Source organism: Lynx canadensis, chromosome C1 (genome assembly GCF_007474595.2).
Source record: "Lynx canadensis isolate LIC74 chromosome C1, mLynCan4.pri.v2, whole genome shotgun sequence".
NCBI classification, from domain to species: domain Eukaryota; kingdom Metazoa; phylum Chordata; class Mammalia; order Carnivora; family Felidae; genus Lynx; species Lynx canadensis.
This window is the reverse complement of record NC_044310.1, coordinates 175,197,710-175,211,562: the sequence shown is the minus strand read 5'-3', so window position 1 is coordinate 175,211,562 and position 13,853 is coordinate 175,197,710. Positions and strand designations below refer to the sequence as shown.

The 13,853-nt window shown below is 35.3% G+C and overlaps 1 protein-coding gene across 6 annotated transcripts in view; it reads right to left on the bottom strand.

Annotated features, from left to right (window-relative positions):
- GULP1 (GULP PTB domain containing engulfment adaptor 1) overlaps positions 1 to 13,853 on the bottom strand; it is a 269,094-nt gene that overhangs the window by 51,249 nt on the left and 203,992 nt on the right. For all 6 annotated transcript variants that reach the window (XM_032594449.1, XM_030326436.1, XM_032594452.1 and 3 more), the window contains one exon: positions 4,360 to 4,431. In XM_032594449.1, the coding sequence (XP_032450340.1) occupies positions 4,360 to 4,431 (72 nt within the window). The remainder of the gene's footprint in view (positions 1 to 4,359; positions 4,432 to 13,853) is intronic.

Below are 13,853 nucleotides of genomic sequence, written 5' to 3'. Positions count from 1 at the left end.
TGCATTGGTATAATTAAAACAATTTGAGGGTTTTCACATATGAAGGCTTACAAAATAAGTCAGCCGCTTCTATCTCTGTGAAAGCCTCTGAACAAAGCCACTCCCATCTCGGGCTGCAGAAGGATGCTCAGCTGGCCTCCAAGGCGCAGCTCTTTTCCAGAAACAAGACAATGAGCAGTGGCTTTTGTGGCCTTTTCCACATCTAGACACAACCATTCCTGTGACCTCTTTTACTTTTTCCCAAAGTCTATCACAGAGCAACTACTAATATTAAACTTATCTACTGAGTGACTTCTTTTCTGCCAGGAAAAAGAAAGCACAACACATTTTCTGTATTTAAAAAACAAAACAAAACAAAAAGAAAAACCTCCCAGTTCTGTTTTCATGTATATCAAGGTTTATAATGGTCAATAGTTTTAATGGTTGCACAGATGTTGTAAACAATTATGTCTAAGGTTATATTTGCTCTATCGTTTTATATCTTAAACAGAATATAAATAGTCTCATTCCCGTCCTTTTTTTCCTTCTGAAATCTAAGATTACTGTATTATAGCTTACATGCCCCCTCTCACTCGAAGTCTGTTTTGCTGACAGACGTCTTAAATGTGTTCCAAAATATTTCTACTTTACATGTTGAAGACATGCTCATCATTCTTGCTTACATTACATTCTTTTGTCTCCCTATTTACTATGTGAATATTAATGTTTGAAAAGCCTTTTTGCAAATTCCTTTCCAGTTTTGCTTCAGTGGATTCATTTCTTGGTCATCTAATAGTGATCTACCACTGAAATTTGCCTATAATATTCCAATAAAAAATATTTAAAGGGGGTAAACCCTAAGCATCCTGAAAACAAACAAATGAAAACAAAACATAAATAAAAACATCATAAAATGATGGAGGAAAATAAAGCATTTCTTGAAGTTCATAAAGTAGTTGGTTAAGTATATGTCACTAGTAAGTAGAACATTTCTTACAGTGAGCTCTACTGGCTTTCAATATAATCACACTATTTCTATGTATTTCTCAGAGGACTTTAAAAAAATGAATCTAAGTGTCCTGCTAAGGGAATACACATTATTAGGAAAGGAAACCAATGAATTTATTACTGTGTATCAAATATTCGGAGATACTATTTCTCGTTGTAACTCTTGTAAATTAATTTAATTAAGCATGTTCTAATGATTCTATGAGGAATCAGGTATGTATGTATGTATATAATTAAACTAAGCCCTAAACATTTTATTAATTAAATAACTGGTTATGAAGACAAAAATAGTGCTAAGCAACATAGAAAGAGTGACGTTGAATGGAAAAAGACCAAGATTAACAGAACTCAGTAGCAATTCCTAAGTCCTCCTTCCTTGAGGTAGCTTCATGTAATTTTAATTTATCTGTATTGAGGTAAGGTATCTCTCCTGTAAAACTGGGGTTCAGGAATGCTGCTTCCCTGCTTATCTCCCAGGGAAACTAAGAAGTTTTGGATCTATATATCAATTGTCATCCACATGTAAACATCATAAGCAGACTGTTTAAAAAATATATGGAGTCCTCTGACATTTGTACTAGTTGTATTGATAAAAATAAATAAAACACTATTAAAAATAAAATTCATTAAAATAACAATACTATTAAATATGTAGAAGTTGAAAGGTTTTTTACATTTTTTACATCTGATGACATTTTGGAAAATTTGGCAATTTCTTAAATCTTAGGCTAAAACATGATTAAGAAATAGAAATAGTTGAACATGTTTAAAAAATAGAAAATATGTTATTTTGGCCAATATGAAACCTGAAAGTAAAAGCTTTAACACTTATAGAAATTATTTGATTTATGAAAAATGTTTAAAGTATAAATACAAATTCTCTACAAAATGATAGAAAAGTAGTATGTAATAAAATCAAAATTTTTAAATTTTTCTCAAAAAATAAGTAGGCATAATTAAACATAAAAGCATGATAAAATACACTATTGAAAATATTCTAAGTGTTCCATTTTATATTAATGCTAAATTTTAAGTTCCTGTCAGAAACCCGTACATAAAATATTGCAGTTTTGAAAACTGAGTGAATATAAATAAAATATTAACTTATGTGGCAAATAAAACAAAATACTGAACTATAATAGATAAAAAGGCAGCCAGAAATACACCTATTTAAGAAAAAGAAGTAAGAAATTAAAATGGGGGATGTGTACACAAAATATAGTTTATGAGCAAATTTTTTGCTGTTGTTTTTGGTAGAACCATAGCACCACCTTCTGGCCATTTCTACATGACAACAGAATTAAAGAGGAGCCAGGGTTAGCCAGGGTCTACATTTCTAAAATAAATGTAAATACTCTTGAAAGCTTTGAATTGTAGCCTCTGACTTCTGACACCAAGAAATATATATATATATATATATATATATATAATAAAATTAAATAAAGAGCATTGTTTTATTCATTTTAATTTATTTAAAAATCATTACCCTTAAACACACTTTCCTGATGTACAAAATTTTTGCAATCAGCAGTGTAAAAATTGCTCATTAAATATTTATTTTGGAAGACACTTGAAAGGCAAAAATTATGTGAACATGCATTTTTAAACTATACTGCATACTTACTGTAAATCACATTCCTTTATTAACAGAGTACATTTCCAAATTTGAAATGACACAGAACTGCAAATAAATTCTCACAAAAATGTAGAAAAACTAGCCACTGTTTAAAAGTACTTCATTTCAAATGCCTCTACATTTTATCTAGTCATGATGTAGTTGAATTTTTTTGGTTTGGGACCTGCACTGACTGAATAAAGAACGTCCTAGATACAAAGACACATTAAGTATAAATTCTATTATTCTTCTATAAAAAAATTCTGACTGTATTGAAGCTGGATTCATGACAAGTTTGCAATATTTTGAACATTTAAATAGAATCTTATCCTAAATGTTGTTCATAAACTGTGCAACCTTGTTAATCCTGTATTAGTGCTTAAAAGTACTGGCTAAACAGGGCAAGCTGAATTATTACCTAATGAGTGGTGGAAAGAAATGCTTGCCTAGTCCACTTTTTTACCAAATGGGTCACATATCATCTTGGAACCTTTTAGCATATTTACTTGAAAGCATTAGTAAATTATTTACATATACAATGGGTAGATGAAAGTATTATCCATTTTACTTTCTTCCCCCAGAATACATGCCATTCCGCTTTAACTTTTCCTCAATTTGAACACTCAGTAGATTATAACTGAGAGGACATGTTCAATGAAAAATGACACTTTACGTCTATGACTTTGCCAGGCACAATCAAAGGCCTAGCTCTCTTGTCGAATAACTGGATGATCTCTAAACTAATAAAGTTAGGAAAGGATTGTTTCCCAAAAAAATTGTGAGAGTAACTACAGAGAATAACAATACATTTTGTTAAAAAAAGTAGTGGTATGCTAGATTTTCTTAATGAGATAAAGATGAGAATTCTGCTGAAGGGGTTTTTCCCATCTTATTATCTCCATGAGAACATGGGGATAATTCTTTTGGGATGGGGTATACTTAGAAAAACATGCTAAGATATGAGGCATCTTAATAGAAAATTTTCTCAGGAAATGTGATTGTGAGTATGGAGTTGCTTATTAAATATCTCCTCTGCTCTCTTGGTCTCGCCAGTTCCCCATGTAATCAACTCCCAACTCTACACTTCTAACTGGTGGATGTCACGTCCTACCTATGAGACCCAGTTGTTATGCCATTACTAGTTTTCAAGTCAGGGCATGAGTCTACATTGTCCAAGCGAGATAAAGGCAAGCTACCAAAGGTCAACACATAGGGAATACTGCCACTTTGTTGTTGTTGAGTATGAGAAATTATGGAAAAATAGGAAGAATGTGCCACATTCAGAAAATATATTGTGGGGCGCCTGGGTGGCGCAGTCGGCTAAGCGTCCGACTTCAGCCAGGTCACGATCTCGCGGTCTGTGAGTTCGAGCCCCGCGTCAGGCTCTGGGCTGATGGCTCAGAGCCTGGAGCTTGTTTCCGATTCTGTGTCTCCCTCTCTCTCTGCCCCTCCCCCGTTCATGCTCTGTCTCTCTCTGTCCCAAAAATAAATAAAAAACGTTGAAAAAAAAATTAAAAAAAAAAAAAAGAAAATATATTGTGTATTCACATTTATTGTTAAATATGTTTCCCTGATCTGGTGATATTTATTCAATAGCCCATTTTTTTTTCTTTTCTTTTTTTTTTACAATAGCCCATTTTTAAAAAGACAAAGCTGTACCTGCCACAGAGCTATTCACGCTTTGAATATCCATCAGTCTACTGGTGACTTAAGACAGGATCAATACACTAGACACATATGTGGAGGGCTTGCCCTACCTTTAGTTTCCTCACAGCATCTCTTACAACTTCTGTTCCTTTAGGCTGCTCCACTTCTGTACTGCCAAGAAACTGAAAAGGGCCATTTGTCAAATGCAGGCTTTATGACATCGTACATCATCAAATCATTTTGAACTATAACATGGCATAACAGTATACACATGGTATGGCAGAAATGCAAACCCAAATCTTAACTACACAGAGGAGTTATTAACTTATTTTATATGAAAATGTAAATATATTTACTTAACCATATCCAATTCCTATTAATCAAAGATTTTTTAAAAACATATTCTCCTAAATATTTTATTTGAAGATATTTACTGGAAAGAAAACTAAAGCTACTTCATTTTAGAAGGATAAGAATAAAGTTGGCTTCAATATTTACAACTTAAAACACATTAATAATAAAAATTATTGGCTTATCTGTAAATCCAAAGCATATAAATGCTTTTTATTTGTTACGTGACTTTTTAATGTTAATTTATTTCTGAGAGAGAGAGAGAACGCACATGTGTGCAAGTGGGGAGGGACAGAGAGAAAGGGAGACAGAGGGACAAATCAGGCTCTGAACTTATAGCAGAGAGCCCAATACGAGGTTTGAACCCATGAACCCTGAGATCATGACCTGAGCCAAAGCTCAACAGACTGAGCCACCCAAGTGCCCCTGTTACTTGATTTAAATGTCAATGGTATATTTTAAGATATTAATAGGATTTCATACAGTTCATAATTTTACATTAACATTTTCTTTGTTTTTCAATTATGACACTCATATATCATTAAAAAAAATACAAACTTTTTAACCTATTACTTCATCCATCAGAGCTACAAGCTAAACTCCGTTAAAAAAATAAAATTTGTATTATCAACAATTTTACTGAATTTTAAAATATCCCTGAAGGTTTTTAGTGAATACCTGACCTATTCCCCCACAAAAAGAAAACGTTTCATAATAATTACCACACTGTAATAGAATCTCTATGCTGGAGAGATATAAAACCCCCTAAACAGAAGTCCAATCTCATGAAATACGTAAGACTAATTAGAATTGAAATATGGGTATTTTTTTTTCAACGTTTTTATTTATTTTTGGGACAGAGAGAGACAGAGCATGAACGGGGGAGGGGCAGAGAGAGAGGGAGACACAGAATCGGAAACAGGCTCCAGGCTCCGAGCCATCAGCCCAGAGCCCGACGCGGGGCTCGAACTCACGACCGCAAGATCGTGACCTGGCTGAAGTCGGACGCTTAACCGACTGCGCCACCCAGGCGCCCCGAAATATGGATATTTTATTCTATAAAATATTTCTATGTAAATAGCAAATAATCAGGGGCGCCTGGGTGGCGCAGTCGGTTAAGCGTCCGACTTCAGCCAGGTCACGATCTCGCGGTCCGTGAGTTCGAGCCCCGCGTCGGGCTCTGGGCTGATGGCTCAGAGCCTGGAGCCTGTTTCCGATTCTGTGTCTCCCTCTCTCTCTGCCCCTCCCCTGTTCATGCTCTGTCTCTCTCTGTCCCGAAAATAAATAAACGTTGAAAAAAAAAAAAAAAATAAAATAAATAGCAAATAATCATTCAATTCAGTAAGTGTATATAATTTCTCAGACTTTTTGTCACATAGTACCAATTAAAACACTAGAGTGAATTATGAATTCATCACTTATATAAATCGACGTGTATGTGTGTGTGTGTACACAATTTACATCAAATGAGTAAGTAGAATCTTTTTATACGTTAAATCAAAGAATGCAAAGGAGCAATATAATAATGTCAGAGTATCTTTTTATTCCTTCCTTCATTCTTACAAAAGTAACAAGAACAACTAAAAAACAAAAAATCAGAGTTTTGTTTTTCAAAATGGGCTCTCCGTATTACTGGCATAAGAATTACCCAGGGAGCAAGTTAAAATAGAATAACATAGATCCTTGGTCTGATAAATCAGCATCTTTAAGGCATTAGGAAGAAACATTAGGGGGAAAGAAGTTTCAATTCTCAGAATCTATAAGGTATAACAGTTCCTTTTCCTTACATGCTCTAACTGTATCAAATAACTGCTACCATGGCCTAGATACAGTAGCATCAGGCACTTGGCTTGCCCAGCTGTAACCTCAAGTTGGTCAACCAGTATTTCAAAAAAGACGAAAATAAATGAAGAAATTCTCAGCTGAATTGAAAGCTACTTCCTTTCAAAAGGAATTGAAAGCTACTTCCAAGATTCGAGACACAGGCAAATCTATTCTTGACACCAATGGACCTGTCACATTTCTTCTGTTCCAGATCAGTGTATTCAACCTTGGCTGCGTGATAAACTCACATGGGAGCTTTAAACTTAGACCAGAGCCTAAAGAGTCTGATTTAATTGATCTGGGGCAGAGCCAGGGCATCTGTGCATTTTAAAGCTCCCCAGGTGTTTTTAATGTGTCACCAGGTTTGAAAAGCACTGTTTTAGATCCTCCAGAAGGGATAAAGGGTTCAAGTGACAGGAGAGTTAACACAATAGGAGCTATTTAGTTCTGAGTTAATCCACCACCGGGGGTAAATTCCTGTCCTCATTCTCTCTGAATTTATCAAATCACTGAGAAATTCTCCATTAGTGAGTGGTGGAGAGTTAGCAAAAACAGTAAGGAAAGGTAGACTCTTTCTTGGTGATTCTTGAACTAGAAGGAAATGTCTGATGTGTCAATAACAGACTGTAAGAGTTACTGGAAATATTTATGGAAGAATATTCATTCCTCAGCAGAAATGCCATGACTCATAAGTATTATATGTAAATAGGCCCACATGGGAAAATTATGGAAGAACTCCAAGTACATTCTAAATGAATTAACCTCTTGCAGGGCTCCAGGAACCTTTTCATATTTTGTTCCTCCCCCCCACCCCCACCCCACCCCACACTGGCTTTAATTAAATCATCTGAGGAATGAAACACAGAGAGAAGCCTTGAATGATGGTAGAAACTGTGCAGACATCAAATATGGAGCTAACCACTTAATTTTTCTATGTAATGTTAGATAACCTAAATGGAAATAATTATAAAAATGAAAAATAGATCATGCCTTATTATATTTCCTGTATTTTTTAAGTTATAAAAGTCATGATACTCAGGTTAATTAAAGCATATTTATATGCATTCCATATGTCTATATAAAATATTTATAAAAATAACTCCTAAATATGATGCGGCATGCCAGAATAATAAGCTCTAGGTTGGGATCTGAAGATGTTACAAAAATCACTTAATCTCTGATTAATTTGACTTTTGAAAAACCAGGATAGTGATTGTTCTTCTCTCCTTATAAAACTTTTTAAAGATCAGTTGCAATGAGATTCAAAAACAAAAAACAAAACAAATAAAAAACCACACAATTCTGTAAACTGCAAAGTGTTTTATAATTATGGGGGATTTCCGTTTCTTTATTTATGACTGTATGGAGAAGACACTAAAATTTAGTGGATACTGTTGCTACCTGCTCAGCTCTCCTTTGATGGATTCATTTTATCAGTGCTGGGACCCATCCTCCAGCTTCCCCACACTTTGCTGGTAAAGGTTCACGGTCCAGATCTTCAGAGGATTCCCTTTGGGCAAGGAAGCCACTTTGCCAATGCTGAGTTAGAAATGCCTGGGAGTTTTTTGCTTCCCCTCCAATATCACCACATTGCTTAACCAATGACTGTTGTGGAAATACAAAGACCCAGCTCATTTGCTTGGAGGTCGGGTAAACCCTAAGAGTTAATATTATCATGTGGAGCTTCCCTCAGAATCAGACTGAGGCGGGGGCTTCCCTTGATGATGTACTCATCCTTGACTTCTTCCCTTTGTCTGTCCTGCTTCCCCACACTCTTACTGGTTGCTCCTGGGAGCACTCTCTTACTAAATCACTTGCACATAAGTCTTTGTCTCAGGATCTAATTCTTGAAGAAAATGACCTAAGACACTATTCAACACTTAAATGCTTACAGTTAGGAACACACAATCTAGTGCACAAACTCACAAATAACAAATGCTCTTGTTACACGCACTATCAAAAAGCTTGTATGTGGATTAGAGGTAGGTTTGGTTTTCATCTTTTTCCACTCTGCCTGGTGCCTGAAGGGTAAAAGAAATCTCACTGAAAGAACAAGTCTAAGCCAAAGTCTACATGTGGAATTTAAAGTCTGCTGGACCCCTTTCCCATCCTGTCTCCCAGGGCATTCACTTATAAACTTCACGTAGGAGGATTCTTCCCCTAGGGAGTGTGGCCCAAGGGAGGGAGGGAGACAATCTTTGCTGACTATGGGGGTTTCCACAGATGGGCTACCTGGCCAACCACCAATTGACAAGCCCTGCCCATATACACAGAACTGCCAGTCAACCTTTGAGTGCCTGAGCCTTCAAACCCAAAGCACACCAAGTATGTGCATATATTTGAGGAAAACCACTCATATGAAAACCGGGAGAAAAATAAAGACACAGGAACAAAAAAAGCATAGAAAAGATTCGGAGAGAAAGCAGAGACAAAAAAGAGAGGACTAAAAACCTGAAACCCATATAAATATGTTGCATCCAAGATAAAAACAGGATAGTATATAAAGCAACACTGAGAGAACAAAAAAGAGCTCATGGAAATTAAAAACGTGATGCAGGCAATTTAATTGTTGGGTGCTTGTTATTTATCAAGTAGTATTTGGGGGAACTGGGGATACAGTAGACAGCAAAGCAAATTTCCCACCCTTACGAATCCCAAACTCTAGTGGAGAGAGCCAAACATAAAGAATGTAATATGCACAGAAGAGTTGAAAGTGGTTGCTTTAGTGAGTGAGACCTGGGAGAGGAGCTGGGGAACATTTTGCTTTTTTCACTATAAGCATCAGAGAGACACTCAACTGTTTAAAATAGACACAGATAACTTTGATAAAATAAAAATTAAACTAAGCACCCAAATGTTAATGTTCCACATATTCATTTATTCCTCTAGAAATATATATTTAACTATTTACTATTAGTCTAGCGTTTACTAAAAGTTGGGAAGAGGGGAAAAATATCCCTGTTCTAATGGAGTTTACATCCTAGTAAATATGTATGTGTGCATATAAATATGTATGAATGCATATGTGTGTGTGTGTGTGTGTGTGTGTGTGTGTGTGATTTCTGTCTATCTAATTTCTGTGTTTATATCTAGATTACAGAGAGATTTATAATATATTTTAGATGGCAACACAATAACACAGACAGACTGGGTAGTGTGAATAATATTTAAGATTGTGTGATCAGGAGAGTCCTCTCTAAAATGGTGACATTTTGATAGAGACCTGAATGAAAGGATGAAATGAAACATGCAAACACACTGAGGTTGAAATGCCTTTGATTTGTTAGGTAGAGAAGCACACTTCGTGGCTGGGTATATAGAGTGGAGTTTGGGGAAGCAGAATTCTGGGTAGTAGGTATAGATTACAGAACTCTGGCACTGGGGCCTCACAGGAACTGAGAGAGTGAAGTTCCAGAATCGTGGGTCCCCAGGCAGCTGCTGTGGTTCAGAGGCAGATGAAAGAGTGTAATGCTGCCACTGGGAATAAGATAAGTGTTCAGGGAAAGGCCAAAGGGAAACAGAAATTTTTTTTATCATTAATATTACTATTAGGGTTGTCAGATTAGCAAATACAATTATAGATACTGCTGTTGCTGGGAATATAAAACGGTACAGCCACTCAGGTCAATAGTTTGGTAGTTTCTTTTAGAATTAAACATGTACTTACCATGGGATAGATACAGCATCTGCACTTTTGGCTACTTATTCCAAAGAAATGAAAACTTACATTCATGTAAATATTTTGTGCACGGGAACACCTGTGTGGCTCAGTCGGTTAAGTATCCGACTTTGGCTCAGGTTATGATCTTTGAGCTCATGTTGGGCTCTGTGCTGACAGCTCAGAGCCTGAAGCCTGCTTCAGATTCTGTGTCTCCCTCTCTCTCTGTCCCGCCCCTGCTCGCGCTCTGTCTCTCTCTCCCTCTCTCAAAAATAAACATTTAAGAAATTAAATAAATAAATATTTTGTGCACTGATGTTTAAAGTAGATCTATTTGTAACAGCCAAACATTGGAAATAACCCAAATGTCCTTCAATGAGTTAATAAACTGTGTTACATTTATACCATGGAATACCACTCAGCAATAAAAATGTATGAATTACTGATACACACAACAACTTGGATAGACCTCAAGGGAATTATGCTGAATGAAACAATCTCAAAATGTTTTCCAGTTAGATATTTACCTAAGTGAAAAACACAGATTTTTTTTTTAGCATTCTGAGTAAAAATAACTGCTTTTTTGTTTTAGCAACTTTATGTTTTAGCTCCTCCATGTGGTAAAAAAAAATGATGAGAGTATAAGTATCAGACTGATTTTGCTTTATACATACAGATTCAAAGTATCATTCTTCAGTGTGGCAAAGAGCAAGACAGAGATTGGACGCAAGTCTGTGCCAAGTGGTAGTGGTTGGAGGCATTTTTTCTTTAAGTATTTAAATTGTTATTTATTTTTCTTCATAGTCACAAATAGACAACATTAATCTCAGTACATTATTATTATTTTTTTTTAGGAAAGATCAGGCATTAGACCTTACATAAGTGCCTGTCTTCCACAATTGTGTGCTTGTGCTTTGAAACTCTACAACAAAATATTTCCATTTAATTATGAATACACATTGATAATTTAATACTAATGCACGTTCACTACAGGGAATTTAGAAACTACAGAAAAATATATCAATGCAATAAGCATCAACTTTTATCTCATAACCAAGAGGTAATATTACTGAAAATATGGTATGTTATCTTTCAAATTCATGTTACAATGACAGTAGTAAGCAGAAGAGACAAACATGAAAACAAAAAAAGGGGCACCTGGGTGGCTCAGTCGGTTAAACATCCGACTTAGGCTCAGGTCATGATCTCATGGTTTGTGAGTTCGAGCCCTGCATCGGGCTCTGTGCTGACAGCTTGGAGCCTGGGGCCTGCTTCGGATTCTGTGTCTCCTCTCTCTCTCTCTGCCCCTCCCCTGCTTGCTTTCTCTCTCTCTCTCTCTCTCTCTCTCTCTCAAAAAATAAACATTTAAAAAATTAAAAAAAAAGAAAAAAAAAACTTTTAAATTACTATATATGACTGGTTTATTTATTTATTGGGCATTATTGTGTACGTGTGCATTTAAATTTTGACTACGAGCTGAGTTATTAAAAGAGTTGAGATTAAAACATTAAATATTACTAAGTAATATGGACAGATAAGAAAGACATAAAACACAAAAGGGGCATTTAGAATATATCAGACTGTAGAGAAGTCAGATGATCTAAAAATGTTTTATGTATTCTTAGTCTATATATTGAAAGGTATGGCTACATGGCATGTATCTTCCACAAACTATAAAATATCTTTAAAAACGTTTCTATAAATACTTTGACAAATACAAAGCACATTTTTGAAAATATAAAGCTAATTGTTCTTTCCCATATAACATCTCTCTGTTCAATGCATTGGATACTTAGATATACTCACAAAAAGTATTTTAAAAACAAAATTAAAAAAAAAACTTTGTTGAAATTAAAAACGAAAATGTCATCGAACTATTATATACAAAATATTTATAGACTTCTTACATTAAAATGCTATGAAGATATTTCATATTTGGCTTAATTTCCAAAAGTCTCACAACTATTTTTTAATTAATTAAAATAATATAGACCTCTCTTTTAAACTAATCTCAAGTGATGTCTGTATTCATTTCTTCCAGTTCATTCATTGTATTCCATTATACCTACAATAAGCATTTTGCAAAAACGTGTGAAAGTTTGAGGACTGCATCTTCATTTTCAAATATTATTTGTAGTTGGTTTTTTTCATGTGAAAACTTCAGTTTTATGACTTGCTTTTTTACCAGTAGAGAGCAGTGTTGCACACCACAGACTCATTTATAATATGTTTTACTTGCTTCCCCAAATGTTTTTAAGATCACTCTATGAATAATGCAGGTTTTTTTAAAATGTCAGATAAGTAACACTTGAAATAATTAACTAAAGAGTTATAAATCTAATTGCTATGAAATTTGACACTATTTAACATATGAAAGAGCTAATTTATAACAAAAATATATGAAATACATGTTTTATATCAAATTCAAAATATGCCCATTTTATATAGATAATATGTTCTCTATGTAACTATTTTAAAAAAATTTTTTTTCAACGTTTATTTATTTTTGGGACAGAGAGAGACAGAGCATGAACGGGGGAGGGGCAGAGAGAGAGGGAGACACAGAATCGGAAACAGGCTCCAGGCTCCGAGCCATCAGCCCAGAGCCCGACGCGGGGCTCGAACTCACGGACCACGAGATCGTGACCTGGCTGAAGTCGGACGCTTAACCGACTGCGCCACCCAGGCGCCCCTCTATATAACTATTTTAAAATATTGAGGGAAAATAATGTCTACTTCTTACATCATGAAATATTTGTCTAACATTAAGGTTAATAAATAATTGGTGGATAATGACCAATGGATATTCTAAACGTAGAAAAAATAAATGGGCATGTCTCTATCTTTATAACCAAGGTTGCAGAGTTTCAAAGGGATAGGGTTAATTTTCTTGGCCTTAACGTGACTGGATATGTGTAAAAGAAATACCAAAAGCCAAACAAACAAACAAACAAACAAACAGAAAACAGTATTTAAACCTTCTAGCTACTCAACTGCACCCAGGAGATAAGCCATAGGAGTAAGCCAATCTAATTTTATATTCGTTATTTGGCTGACTTGCCATGTCACCGTGCCAAGTAATGCAAGAAAAAAAAAATTTTTAAAGCACATCATAACAGTCAATTGCTAACAAAAGGTCAGAATCAATCAGATTTAAACCTATTACTTAATCACCAAAACCATAATCCTGAAAAAAAATTAAAATAGATCCACCAAAAAGAAAGGTTATCCTTTAAACTAAATACTCTGAAGGTTGTCCTTTAAAGGAGAGCCAGGAAATTTATACACACACACACACACACACACACACACACACACACATCTGATTTGATCTTGGGTTTCTCATTTTATTGTAGCAACTTTCTATTAAATTACATCTGTTCTTCTTTTATGTGGTATAGAGGGTATTGTTTTCATAGGCTCTTGCTTTTAAAATAAGAGTTCTAAGTTGAAGCCAAAATAAACCTACTGGGTACAACAAGAAAGTGTGCTCATCGTCAGTGTCCGAGGGTTTCCCAAATTGAACTTGGAATCGCATGGGCACAAGGAGCAGCATTGAATTTTTGTCCTGTCCCAGAGGCTCCTCCCCTGTCAAACTTCCTTCATATCTAAGAAATGAGACAGGGAAAGTGAAGGACAGGGCATTCACTTGTATTTTGTTATAAACAGAAGTATTACAGTGCACCTGGGTGGCATAGTGGGTTAAGCGTCTGACTTTGGCTCAAGTCATGATCTCACGGCTTGAGGGTTCAAGTCCTGCGATGGACTCTG